This window comes from Osmia lignaria, chromosome 8, assembly GCF_051020975.1.
Source record: "Osmia lignaria lignaria isolate PbOS001 chromosome 8, iyOsmLign1, whole genome shotgun sequence".
Classification (NCBI taxonomy): domain Eukaryota; kingdom Metazoa; phylum Arthropoda; class Insecta; order Hymenoptera; family Megachilidae; genus Osmia; species Osmia lignaria.
Window position 1 is genome coordinate 13,744,183 of NC_135039.1, and position 14,086 is coordinate 13,758,268.

The window sequence follows — 14,086 nt, forward strand, 5'->3', positions numbered from 1 at the left end:
ACATTCGATTAAATTATAATTAAAGTAATTAATTAAACAGATTGAAGAGCAAAGTGTGAGAGGAATTAGCACGAAATGTTTGAATCACTAATCAGATTTAATCGCACGGATTTGTGCGCGTTTAGGACGAATATGTTACATATAAATATGAATATTAATATTTAGATTTATATTATATGTATAAGGGAATGTTAACGTGTTGCGATTACGGCTACAAGTGAGATGTAATACGAGTGACACAGGGGACACTTTCGTCTTTTTTTCATTTTTTCTCTTAATATCATTCCCATTTATCATTTTTGATAATCAGTTTTTAATTATTACAGTTTCAAATTGTCTCGTGTAAAATGTATCATAATGTAAAATAATTTTTGCAGAATTGCAAAGAAAGATATACCTTCTCTCTTAACGATACTAATTTCATGGCTCTAATTGTTGTCTGTGAATGATTGTTATTAATTAACGTTAACGATAAGAGCCTTGATAGTGTCGAGCATTTATCGATCCTAATGGAGTTTTCAGTATTCCAATTTTCATTAAAATCTCTTTTTTTTATATTTCATTCTTTTCTTGCCGGTCGTGGAACGAAAATTTCATCTGACTCCAATGAAAAGCATTTAATTAATAAGACAAAAATTTATGATTATTTTTGCAAAAGTGTTCTGATATTTGCAAACTGTTTTATCATATACGTATTTTCTTACAGGGGAAGAGTGATAATGATTATGGATGTTGTTGATTCGAGATGGCTTTTGTAATCGTTAATTAAGCGAGTAATTAAGTTTTTGATATTGATTAATCAACGATTTTTATTGTATTGATTCGACTCTGTTTTATAAATGCGATCTCTATGGGATACGACAATGGCGACGACGAAGAGGACGATGAAGATTAAAAATTCATTTGGTTGATATTATTGATTGATATCGTGTGTATTTCCTGCGTTTCATTGTCCTATGGCAGCCGGCATTATTTTGTAAAGAAGAATAAAAGTAAATTGACAAATGTACGTCAGCCTATTAATTAATTTCAATAATTATTTAGACAAATTTCCAAAATCCCTCCCAAGCCCTAAAAAATGTTGGGGTATCTGAAACCCCCTGGTTATTATAATCCCCCTCCCCCACTTAAGTTTATTCAAAATAAGTAAATATATAAACCAGCCCTTAAACAAAACACAGTCTCATTCTCAAGAAACCTAGTCCCAGCATCACCATAATACCCCCCAGCCCCCCCCCCCCCACGTTATGCAAAGGCCAGATATGTCCACCTACTCACTTCTATCAGAGAATCATGCTTACATACGACCCTTCCATAGTGATATCCTCGAATATCTTCCAACTCGTTGCATGCATTACCCTGTTTCCATAGAAGACACGCCAGCAGGACTAGTATCCTGTTCCTGGTTAGAGTAACAGGGGTCATCGGAGGACCAAAGAGGAACTTGAAACTGGTCACGCTTGTCTTCAAGGTCTCCAGCTGGAATCCGGCTCTAAAATGCTTTCCAGCCGAGCTTTTTTCCGTTCAAACTCGGCGTTGGCCGGGTATGCCCTAATATGTCTGCACTTCAGGGCCGTATCCTCGTGGTGTAATAATTTCTATGAAGGTGTGCCGACTCGTAACTTGCGATAATCCGTAATGGCCCTTTTTATTTCCGGGTTGATGGGACTCGATGAAATTTAAAGGCGATATCGAGAGGGGGTTAATATCGAATTCCTGTTTGATAAGTTGGACGTTCACTGGGCTTCGATGGGACCTGTGGAATTTCGTCTGCGTTGGAGGAGTACTTTATGATTATTGTTCAGGACAATTTTTGAGAAACTTTCCTGCTTCGCTGATCATGTGCTGATATGGGGGTCTAATAATCGTGTTTCAGAATGTTGAGTGTTCTTCATGGCCGAAGTCCTGTGCGCATGGGTGGCCAGCAGGATCTTAGGATCCTCTAACGTTAGAGCAAACATACTTCTTCTTGAAGTCAATATAAATTAATTAAAAAATTAATGAATTGTATTTGATTGCATCTCATTAGCGAATTACAGCGACCATCGTTATACGTGCCGGTTAATAAATAATTTATTTTACGCAAACGAGTGCAGTTGAAGTTATATTTAGATGAGCATCGAATCGATTGAATACGAGCAAATTGAATTGGAAATTCAAAGGATAAGTTAATGATCGAAATAAAGGAAACATCATAAGTATTAAAAATTATTTATTTTTCATATTATACTCTATAATACAATGTTACTGTAATAAGGAAAAAACTGATACCGAAGGATTCCAAGGATCGTAAGAGACATTTTTTTCTTGTTAAATGTTTTATTTAACCAGTCGTTTAACCATGACGGAAGTCAATGATTCTGCTTGATCATACCAGTACGCATCTCGTGTTCTGCAATCGTCTCTCCTTCTATTTGCATACTATCCTCGACCCAAATTCGATGCAATCGATCTTGACACCACTATAGATTTAGCTACAAAATCGCTGCGAAATGAATATGTATCGATTTCTCCGTCTGTCGTGTCAGAATGAAACTCGAGCAACGGCTTTTTGTCCGACAGATTGAGAGTTTACCAGCGATTAAAGTAGACGACCGTCATGATAATTAATTTAAAAAAAATTATATAATGCCCAATTCCCATCACCTTCTACTAAATCAAACCAAACACAACTTCATCAAACTTAACTTTATTATTCCAGTCTACATTATTCAACACCACGTGGCAGTTTAATCAAGCATCTCTGAACTACATTTATCGAAATTTCGGGTCGAAGGAATGGAGTGATCGAGAATGATCCTTCAAACATCCTCAAACTGTCTCACATCTCCCGAAGTTACCCAAAGTTGCTGTTGGATCAGCAATTCAAATTACCAAACATCTTCAGCTAAAGATAACCTTACTAATCGACTAACGATTCTCTGATATTTAATAAACGAGTCTTCCATAAGCGAACGCAGGGCCAGCGACAGCCAAAACATCAGCAGACTTGGCTGATTCCGTGGCAAGGTTCAGTTTCTCGTTCAAATGGGCGGTTGCGTGGGCAGCTTTCGCCACAGCCACTTCCGGTGTGTCTTGCACCCTCCCGTCGGGACCAATGGGTGCCCGGGGGACCACCAGAGGTACGGCCAGTGATGGTCCAGTTACTATAGCGCCAGATCTGACTGCTTCGTTGGCTAAATTGATCCTCTCGTTGATTTGTGCTGCTGCGTGGGCTGCCCTGGCTGCTGCCACTTCCTGTGTGTCCTGTACCCTTCCATCTGGGCCTATCGTGGCTCCACGGATCAGGATTCCGTTGGTCACCACTGGTACCACTTGCCTGAAAGTATGTCTTATTAAGAATATATAGTCCTCATTCCAAATAACAAAATAATGTTACATTGTATAAAAATGATTTAATAATCAGATTACCTATTCAAATCCGCAGCAGCAGACCTGGCAGCCTCATTAGCCAAGTTGATCCTCTCGTTGACCTGCGCGGCAGCATGAGCAGCCCTGGCAACAGCGACTTCCGGCGTGTCCAGGACTCTGCCATCAGGTCCGATGGGTGCTCCAGGTACCAGGATCCTCGGTGAAGCAAGGAGCAGCGACGATTGCTTCACCAGAGCCAGATTCCCATCGGAGGACCTGGCAGCCTCATCGGCCAGCTTCAGCCTCTCGTTGATATGCGCAGCCGCGTGTTCAGCCCTGGCCACAGCGACTTCCTGGGTGTCTAGCACTCTACCGTCTGCACCGATCGATGCACCAGGTGTCAGAGTAGCGATTAGCTGTCCAGATAGGATGCCAGGTTTCGCCAGGGCCCCCGAGATCAGGCCTGCCAACAGTAAAACGACCGGTCCCATGATCAACGAGTCAGCCTGTTCGAGGGACTAATCGGTTAGGCGAGGACGAATCGACCGACTGGGAGGATCGTTGGACAATGCGCGTTCGTACTATGCAGCCGGTTAGTCCTGGATCAGCTTTTATAGAGGCCTAGGATTGATCACGTAACGCGGGCTTAGAAAAATCATAGAGGATAGAAAAGTCCGGCGTTTCCGTTGCCTTGGGGCAAGGCAAGCGTGTTTGTAAGCCGAGTACGGTATCTGCGGGTGAAAAATACAGGCTCCATTTTCGTATCTTCTCTTACGACGACGGGATGACACTCGATCCCGTTTTCATTTCTATGTTGGACTGGCCCTGATCACCAAGGGCGAATAAGTCGAAGGACGGTCGCGTAATAGCCAGAGTCTGTTGCTTGGTCCTGATGGTACGTTGATGCTGTTTCATGGTAGAGTAGTGTCTTTTTAATTTTTTGATGGAATGTTAAAATTATAAATTTCTAAAATTTTTCTCTCAACCCTTGCAACACCAGGGGGCAAGAGGAGGGGGATGCTTTATGTCCACCGTCTTTCTATTATTATTAAAATTTTTATAGAACTGTTATTTGCAATAAATTTCTGTTGTGTTTGATTTAGTTCTGTTTTAATCTCCTTCGAGGTATTAGAAAGAAATAATTCTTTCACAATCGAAAAATGATCCGCGTGGAAGATTAGATAGAGAATAGTGTTCGGATTAGTGTTCCTGGTAATGTGAGAAGAAAGGTGAGTGATTGACTTGATTTATAGAATGTATGTTAATAAAATAGTTATTTTTAATTAATAAATAATTTTATAATAATAAAGATATTTATTTGAATTAGACCTCACTTTATCAAAAATGTTTAAATTTGTAGAACTTGTCATTAGAGAAAAAAAACAGATTAACTTGTATTTCTTTGTCTTGAATAATTAACAAAAATCGACTGTACCAATACAGAGTGACGAAAGAACGGCAAGGTCGCACAGAAGGAAGTAGTTGATCTCGCAACCATTCGACAAGAAATTCGTGTGTCCCATAAATAAAAAAGAAAGAATATATCCAGGAACCTTCTTAAGTCAATCTTCATGGTTGGTAAACGAAAAAAAGGTCGAATTCCTTGCGATCCGTGATTGGACCAACTGTCAATGTCAAGTGTATCGGATTTTATTGGACAGGGCGTATCCCATTCGCTCGTTCTCCCATCGATGAACGCGTGCCCCATGGAGCGAAACCTTTTCACCCAGGTACTATATAAAGGCCAGGGGACGTGGTGGACACCATAAGAACAGAACAAGGCACCTTTGCGAGTACTGTGCTTCAGATAGCGTACAAGGAGCCACATTTGTTCACCATGAATACTCTGGTGAGTAATTTTTCAATTAATACTCTTTGTTTCTTGAAACAATTACTTTCTGTACACTTGTTTCTTTTGGGGGAAATTAAATTACTCAGATTTTTATAAAACTTTATAAAATTTTTATTTCATTCATAAAATTTCCTTTACATTTTTCAACAATCTATACATATTATGTATGCTATCTAATCAATCCTACCCACATATCAACCATTTGTATACATTATCCTTCAGAATTAATAATAATAAATAAGGACAATTGCTGTCTATGGATCAATCCTATGCAATTAACATGACCTAACCATCTTCCAACCCTACCCACAGTTCAATCAATCACCAATATTACATAAAAATAGTGTTTAGGCTTTACAACAATGGCAATTGCACCTCCCAATTAGTCCTACATACTTAACCATCTTCTAACCCTACCCACAGTTCATTCACTCACAAGTATTACATAAAAATACTGCTTAGTCTTTATAGCAATTACACCTCCCAGTTAGTCCTACAGTCCTACACACTTAACCTACTCCAATCACCCACCACATAATTATCCTACTTAGAAATTACATTGTTCCATAAAAAACAATAATAATAACATCAACCAATTTTATGTCTAGATCATTTTCTCCACTATCCTGGCAGTAGCATTGGCTCGACCAGGCCTACTGCTGTCTCCCCAGGTGGCGACACTAACTTCACCGGTGGCCATCGCTAGAATCGTCCATGGAGCCCCCATCGGCCTGGACGGTCGTGTGGTGGACACCCCGGAAGTTGCATATGCGAAGGCAGAGCATGCGGCAGCCCACATCAACGAGAGGATCACTTTAGCCAACGAAGCCATCAAATCAGCTGACGTGATCGCTTATACATCTCCTGTGATCACCAGCAACGTGGAACCGATCACCATTGCGAAACTAGTCCCCTCTGCACCCGTGGGACCTGATGGTCGAGTTGTAGACACCCCGGAAGTTGCGTATGCGAAGGCTGAACATGCGGCAGCACATATTAACGAGAAGATAGGTCACATTGCTGAGGCTGGAAAGTCGGGAGACTTTCCTGTAGTCATTTCGACGTATTCCTCTCCCTTGATCCAGAAATATATCCTCTAAAGATGAAATTATGGATCTGGAATACTGAACACTTGGCGACGTTGGCTGGGTCATTCGTTTATTTCTTGTACATACGACGTGGGCTCTTAAATAAAGGATATATTTAAGTCATGCGGTCAATTTGAGCGGCAACCGTTGGTTTTTGTAACTAATTAGAGGTTAATTGACTGCTCGAAGTCGCTGAACACATTTCTTATTTTGTTTGTGGTTTTCTTTCTGTCTGGTTTGATTTAAACCGTGACTTTGAGCAATTAATTAATTCTTTTTAAAATTTACTTAGGTTTTCTTAGTTTTAAGATTAGAATAAGAATTATGTGTACTCAATTGTTCACGAGGTGTGTAATTGTAAATTTTGTTTAATTATTTTTTCATTTCTATCTTATCAAAACCATGGTCTTTCATTTTACATCTGTATTACGCCAATTCGTGAATAAACTCGACTACATAGAAATATCAAAATGGACTCTGCTTTCTTTATATCTCTACATCCCTTACATTCCTGAATTCTTTATACCTCTGCATCCCTCACATCCTTGAATCCTTTATATCTCTGCATCCCTTACATTCCTGAGTTCTTTATATCCCTGCATTCCTCACACTTCTACTTCCCTGACAACAAGCGGAATTAAATTTCGCAAAAATTTCACGCCCTCTAGCGGCAAAAATGTGAACTAAATTTCGAATGTCGAATCTGCGCCCTCTGGATTTGGAAAAAGGAACTAAAGCCTGTCGAAATTTTGGCCCTCTAGAGGCAAAAATGCGAACTAAATTTCGAATGTCGAATCAGCGCCCTCTGGATTTGGAAAAAGGAACTAAAGCTTGTCGAAATTTTGGCCCTCTAGCGGCAAAAATGCGAACTAAATTTCGAATGTCGAATCAGCGCCATCTGGATTTGGAAAAAGGAACTAAAGCTTGTCGAAATTTTGGCCCTCTAGCGGCAAAAATGTGAACTAAATTTCGAATGTCGAATCAGCGCCCTCTGGATTTGGAAAAAGGAACTAAAGCTTGCCCAAATTTTGGCCCTCTAGCGGCAAAAATCTGCGGCGAATCAGTGCCATCTAGCAGTGGAAATTGGAACTAAATTCCGCACAATTTTTCGATGTCTGTTGCAGGGATGTAAAGGATGTAAGGGTTGCAGACATATAAGGGATGCAGGGTTATAAGCGATGCAAGGATATAAGGGATGCAGGGGTGTAAGGGATGCAGGAATATAATGAAAGCAGAGATGTAAGGGATGCAAAGATGTAAGAGATGTGCGAATATAAGGGATATAGGGTTGGGCTCCATGAGGCTGAATCAAAATTTATTAGAAAACAGGTATTTCTATTTTATATGAATCTTTTTACATGTGTCATTAAAAATTTCAGTTATGGAGCATAGCTGTCCAAAGAAGTTCAGTCTGCAAGAAAGGTTCCTATCAGATTCAACACTTACAAGGAGACCTACCCAAGTGTTACGCTCACTTATTAATGAAACTTTGCCAGCTTGTAGAGCTCGTCGAGCTGAACACGCCTATACCCCGTTTTGTGGGCAGACAACTAATTGTTTAAAAGATATTAATAATTAAAGTTAGTTACTACTTACGTTGAGAAGTATGACAGACTCACACATACAACTCGCAATTTAGAGATCCACGGTTCAAATCCTTGATTCCCGACATTCTTTTTCTTTTTCTAATGATAATTTGTCTCTTTTTGAATAACTATTACATAAAAATTATCATAAAAGAAAAAAAAAATTTTTTTGGGAACCAAGGATTTGAACCGTGAACCTTCAAATTGTAAGTCACGGATCTGTTCCGTGGTTAAACACATGGTCTCGTAATCTGAAGGTCCTCAGTTCAATTCCCGGGTAACTGTTTTTTTTTTTTTTTTTTTTTTTTTTTTTAGAATAATAATTTTCAGGTAAGAATTATTCAAAAAGAGACAAATTATCATTAAAAGAAAAAAAAATGTTGGGAATGAAGGATTTGAACCGAGGATCTCTAGATTGCAAGTTGGATGTGAGAGTCTGTGATACTTCTCAATGTAAGTAGTAACTAACTAACTTTAATTATTAATATCTTTTAAACAATTAGCCGTCTGCCTACAAAACGGGGTACAGGCATGTTCAGCTCGACGAGCTCTACAAGGTGGCAAAGTTTCATTAATAAGTTACTGTAACACTTGGGTAGTTCCTCCTGTTAGGACTGAAAAATCATTCATTTATTCGGTACTCACCTGTAAATAAATCAATTATTTTATGAACTCATAAATACCTCCAACGTAATCAACTGTTTTAGTCCCTCAATAAATAAATTTGATGTAAGTTCTTTTGTAACTTTCACCTAATAATTTCTTTCCTTACACGGTTGTTACGTATGGTTAATAAATCTATTGCATGTCCCAAAATTTTTGCCCTCGTTTTATCACTAAGAAGAGGTATGTATGCTTCTTATCGGGAGGAGGAAATATTTTCTTTGAGAAATTCCAAAAGTGCAAGAAGTGGAAAAACATTGTAATCATTTCTTACGTAATCGAAGGGTTTCTCTCGATAGATTCGGTAAAAAAATGTGCGATAGCTTTCTAATATTACACGCACGCAATTGCAAAATCCTTTTTACAATTATTGTTTCGCCAATTGAAAATTGTTGTCACCGATTGTGACACCAGTGAACTGAATACCCGTGATTTCGTAATTACACATGCAACAGGGGGACAAAACAGTTCTTATGGCACCAAAATACTATAATACTAGAGTACCAAAATATCCATTTTTCTATAAAATTAGCCTCTGATCCAATTAACATTATCATTACTTCCCAGCTATTATAAATAATTTCCATTACAAAATGCAAACAATACAAAAATATGAAAAGTATCATGACATCCTAAGTATTCATACAATGTTAAGATTACAACGATATCATCATTTTTATTCATACATCATGATTCAACAAAACATTACAAAAGATTGTTCTAAATATCATTCATCAAGGTGTTAATTAACAATAATCAGTGTATCTTATTCAGAATACGAAATTTTCATTCGAACCTGCTTTCTTTGCAACCCGACTTCGTACTGTATGAATGCACTAGTTGAAGTGAAAAAATATTGAAGGAATGCATTCTCCTTGCAAGACTGTCCTTCGAGGCTCGAGTCCTTCGTCCGTTCAGGGTTGGTAAGTCGTTTAACAGTTGCATTTACGTCTTTGTCTAAAGGACAACGAATTACTGGGCGAAAGGAGAAACAAAATCGACCGATTCGACTGATATATCGTTCTGTCTGCTATGGACAGAACGTAAACGATTATGCGTGTGAAAATTGAAGGTTCATTTATTATAAAATTGAAAGAATAACAATTTTTGCAATGTACATTCTTATATTTATTAAATTTACAATATTTCAAAATAAAATATAATAGAAAATTCGAATAGAAAGTCTATGCAATCAATTGTAATTATTGCCTAATTATGCAGTTTTGTTTAGGAAGAAAATAATTAAAAATTGTTGATACGATATAAAGACAGATCTTGAAACGTAATTACAACATAGATAACTTCTCACCGCGAGCAAAACCATTTCCCATATATAATTACAGAGAAAAATGTCGCGGATGTAACTTCCTCTGTTATGATGCAATGTACTTCTCACGTGCTGTACGAGTCTCACGTGAATTCTCATGTTTCTGACTGCCAGAAATGTAATTGCAGTTTGTCTTCCCATTGCATTTTTATTGTAATTGAGACAATCTCTCGAGTAATTTAGCTCGAATAAGTAAAAGAGAAGTTAATTAATGTTTATTTTGTTCACTCTAATTTCATCTAAGCCTACCCATTCCATAATTATCTGATTTGAACCTACTCAATATTTTGATACTTTGGTACCAATGGTACTGGGATACCAATTTGAATACCATTATCCATTTCGTATGAATTTCCTTCATATCACCATACTTGGATGTCATGGGAACCCTAAGACCCCTCTTGTAGCCTATCCAAAGTTGTCAGAACAGCATCCTTCCGGTGTAAGAGTGCATGGAACCCGTTGAAATGCCAAGGTCCTGGCAGCCAGGCCCGAAAGGAGGGAGTATCCTTTTTCCTGGCGCGCTTCCCAGGCTACGTGGGTTCACCGATCACCTCCTGGCTCCCTCCAGGTCGTGGCCAAGTGGTCCATGTAGGAGGGGGCGGATGATCACAGCTATAAATGGTACCAACCGGCCGTTCTCCAGGAACACAAAACGTCCGACCACGGCTGGAGCGGAAACGAGCGAGTACTGGCCACCCAGCAGCGCCATTTTCTTTTTTTTTTTGCCAGCCCTGAAAGAGAAAGAAAGATAAAGGATCATGAAAGGATTGGTGAGTCCTGGTTACACGCTGTGCGCAGAGATATGGCGAACAAAGGAAAGTGAAAGGTTAGGTTAGGTCGGGTCATTCACGAGCCCACGCAGTACTGATCACTGTTTGTGGAATGGAACTTTCATTCCATCGATTTATTGTACGTGATTGGGATTTTGGGTGTGCTTTCGTTTATTTATATCACTTTGGTAATTAAATTTAGAAACTTTAAATAATTGTTAATTAATTTTTTGATACTTTAACAAATTATACAAATTATTACAAACAATTGAATTCTTTTATTTTATTACATTTTATTCCAGGTAATTTTAGTTGCCCTGGTGGCCAGTTGCAAGGCGGGTTTCCTTGACGCACCCTCCTACCATGAACCCCAAATTCGTCCCCAAGCTGTGCCTCAGAGGTTCGCACCCCCTGCACCGGTTGGCCAAGATGGGAACGTGATCGATACTCCGGAGGTGGCTGAAGCAAAGGCAGCGCATTTCGCCGAATTCGCCAGAGCTGCGGCCAGAGCAGCTGAACAATTAAAGAATCAACCCCAAAATGCCCAGGAATACAACCCTCGCGGGTCATCACAGTCTTATAACTACCCCTCTGCTCAACCAACTGCTGCTACTTATGTCAGACAACCGAGTTATCAATCCTCTGCACCAATTTATCAATCTGCTCCAGGTAACATTTTCTGAATTGCAATTAATTAACCCTTAACTACTTAGAAATATAAGGGTGACCCTGGGCCTGTTTAACACGTTGACTGCCGCAATGAAAATGATCTATGGATTTAATTTCGACACGGTCAAATCCGACCCACGTGGTACTTTGGGGTTAAAATGATTATGGGATACAATTTGACTACTCTGTATTTCCACTTAACAATAACACAATGGAATATAGTTAATTACACAAATAATTACAGTTCCAGCGCCCATGTACACTCAACCAAACCCAGTCGCCTACCAACCACAGTACACTGGAAACACAAATTACGTTGGCCAACAGAATTACGCACCTCCGGTTAAACCCACCCCCTTCGTTCCTGCACCTCTCGCGGATGATGGTACGGTAATCGATACACCGGAAGTAGCCGCTCTTAAGGCCGCCAGGTTAGCAGAACTGGCTGAGGCTGAAGCAAGAGCGTACAAGTTCGCGCAAGATTTCAAACCGGAAGCTCAAGGCCAAGGTATGTTCACGATCGGGGATGTTGCCCTTGATTAATTGCAAAATTTCAGGAGTTAATTAGGTCTGACGTGGCATTCAACGTGTTAAACGATCAATGATCTTTTGGTTTGTCATTAAAAATAATGAGTATATTAAAAGAGGGAGAAACATAGAAAGGTAAGAGATTGTTGAAAGGACTTTTAATAAATTTGTTAAAATATCTAAAAAAAGCAAAGTTCAATAATAAAGTAATAGGTAGGGGGAGAAGCTAATTGTATATTCAATTATCAAGGTGCACCATTTTGAATATTTGCAAGCTATCAAAACTAGTTGATCTAATGTAAATTGAACTCTGATGGACTATGAATACATTGAGACACAATGATGCAATGAAATAGCCAACCTCTTACTCAACAACTTAATCGTTCAATTGTTCCTATGAGAATGGTCTGTACAGGGGTTAATCGTGACCTGGCCATTTCTGTTTAGGAATATTAAACAGAGACATTGAGTCATGGATCATTCTTACCGAGCGAGAAATGGCATCGATCGTAATCGATTTAATGCATGAATTAATTAGCACCATGATTCGAATAAATGAAATAATGTCTGGCAAAAGTTTAAAAATTTTGTGAATCAATGCACTGAATTTGTTTAAAATAAATTACTAAATTATTTTTATTTTATCAACCATGTTGCAGTTTATGGTGGACCACCAGCTGGACCATCTCCAGTTCAATACAATGCTGGACAGTACAATGCTCCAGCAGGAAGAGTATATCCAGCCTCAGGACCTTCGTACACTGGACCACAAGCTTCCTTTAGCAAGCCTGCTTTTCAACCTCAAAACTACCAGCAACAACAATTAGTCGGTGCTTACTGAAATTCGGAATAAAATTAACACTTGTACATAATTTAGGCCAATAAATTGTTTCCTTCCTTTTTTTTTTATGAAATGAATATTTCATTACTGGTTTCCTATTTATTCTTAGGATCCTTCTTTAATTCCTTGATTATTCTTCTTATTAAATTGTTATTTAATCTAAAGATACAATTAATTTTTTAATCTTTTTCGTAGTCTTGTGAGTTTAATTAGTCAACATTAATTACACAAAGTCAATACAATTTAAATAAACATAAAGGACTCTAAAATACTTGATATTAATTTTTCTATAAAATCATAAGCTCCAAAAATTTTTGTTAGTCCTTTTCTTTTTCAAATTTCGAGTACTGTGATACTTTTAATAAACAAGAATTATTTTCGATTACACTGAACATTAGAAGTTTTGTTTTATAAAAGAAATTTTATTCATTTATAATAAATGGTACCGATCTAATTTTCTAATTTAGGAAATAGATTACATTCATTTTATAACTCTGAATTTCTTTCAAAAAAGTAGATTCCTAAAATCCAGAGGAATAATTCAACAAATTCCCTATAATTATTAATTAAACAAATGAATCTAATTTCTTGCTAAATTATAGAATTTTGATTAAATAATAAATGTCCTTTCAGATAATATATTCGTTTTTCTTTCTATTAATTAGCTCCTCCATTATCTATTCTTCCCATCAAGCTCATAATAATTTATTAAAATAAATTCTGCATCCATAATCCATCGAATCAATGTACCTCACGAATCGGTGACAAGTTTTAGTTATCAGAAACCGCTGGTTCACCTACATTTGATTTCACTGTGCACTGTGGTCAGCGTAATCCAAGAATTAGAAAGATGTCCTAACCTCGGTCCAGTCAACGAGAACACCCCTTCATGGCCATTTGGCGTGAAAATTTCTATCACGACGAAACACTGGAATCAATTTACAAATATAAGTTGAGGTAAAACTGAAGATAAATTTTAAGAATTAAACATTCTTTCCCAAAAATAAATTTATTGAAAAATTAATGTTTATAATAAATTTTCTGAATTCTGAAGATCAATTCGACGAAAGTTTCGTGGAAATGGGATTACCTTTCAGTCATAAGTTCGCTCTAGATCGTAATTATTACGAAATAGGTCAGTGCTGCTATGAAAGACGTGAGAAGAAACGCAAGGAACGTGGATTCGTTCCTGTTGAACGAACTTGATCATCATGATTCGTTGATTTTTCGTACAGAAAGGTCGGGAATTATCATTCAATTGGGTCCAGAGCATTCTTGAACGTGCATGAAAATATAGAAAGCGAAATCGAATCATCAATTATGATCTAACAGAAGCACGAGTTGCTGTTTCTTCCAATTCAGAAACAAATTTGAATGAGAAAATTGTTATTTAATTAGATTTTATTAC

General features: G+C 37.9%; 3 protein-coding genes across 4 annotated transcripts; 2 read left to right on the plus strand and 1 right to left on the minus strand.

Annotated features, from left to right (window-relative positions):
• Positions 1 to 2,235: 2,235 nt before the first annotated feature.
• LOC117606705 (uncharacterized) lies at positions 2,236 to 3,922 on the minus strand. 2 transcript variants are annotated; one of them, XM_034329513.2, is made up of 2 exons: positions 3,412 to 3,922; positions 2,236 to 3,331 (listed from the first exon to the last, which is right to left on the minus strand). In XM_034329513.2, the coding sequence occupies exons 1-2, from the start codon at positions 3,840 to 3,842 to the stop codon at positions 2,929 to 2,931; spliced, it is 834 nt and encodes a 277-aa protein (XP_034185404.1). In that variant the 5' UTR covers positions 3,843 to 3,922; the 3' UTR covers positions 2,236 to 2,928. The 2 variants fall into 2 exon arrangements, with proteins under 2 accessions (XP_034185404.1, XP_034185405.1); XM_034329514.2 differs by having other exon boundaries at positions 2,237 to 3,319.
• A 1,119-nt stretch (positions 3,923 to 5,041) lies between these two features.
• Positions 5,042 to 6,721, plus strand: LOC143305573 (uncharacterized). Its single transcript, XM_076689679.1, has 2 exons — positions 5,042 to 5,200; positions 5,812 to 6,721. Exons 1-2 carry the CDS (start codon positions 5,189 to 5,191, stop codon positions 6,301 to 6,303), a joined length of 504 nt encoding a protein of 167 aa, XP_076545794.1. The 5' UTR covers positions 5,042 to 5,188; the 3' UTR covers positions 6,304 to 6,721.
• A 3,765-nt stretch (positions 6,722 to 10,486) lies between these two features.
• LOC117606623 (uncharacterized) lies at positions 10,487 to 12,751 on the plus strand. The gene is made up of 4 exons (XM_034329321.2): positions 10,487 to 10,640; positions 10,943 to 11,309; positions 11,554 to 11,817; positions 12,497 to 12,751. The coding sequence occupies exons 1-4, from the start codon at positions 10,629 to 10,631 to the stop codon at positions 12,676 to 12,678; spliced, it is 825 nt and encodes a 274-aa protein (XP_034185212.2). The 5' UTR covers positions 10,487 to 10,628; the 3' UTR covers positions 12,679 to 12,751.
• The last annotated feature ends 1,335 nt before the right edge of the window (positions 12,752 to 14,086 follow it).

Excerpts from the sequence above, each read along its gene's own strand:
- LOC117606705 (XM_034329513.2), bottom strand. The coding sequence starts at position 3,842 with ATGGGACCGGTCGTTTTACTGTTGGCAGGCCTGATCTCGGGGGCCCTG. Across the intron at positions 3,332-3,411 it reads GCTGCTGCGGATTTGAATAG|ACATACTTTCAGGCAAGTGG; the intron begins GTAATCTGATTA and ends ATTCTTAATAAG.
- LOC117606623 (XM_034329321.2), top strand. Across the intron at positions 11,310-11,553 it reads AATTTATCAATCTGCTCCAG|TTCCAGCGCCCATGTACACT; the intron begins GTAACATTTTCT and ends AAATAATTACAG. Across the intron at positions 11,818-12,496 it reads ACCGGAAGCTCAAGGCCAAG|TTTATGGTGGACCACCAGCT; the intron begins GTATGTTCACGA and ends ACCATGTTGCAG.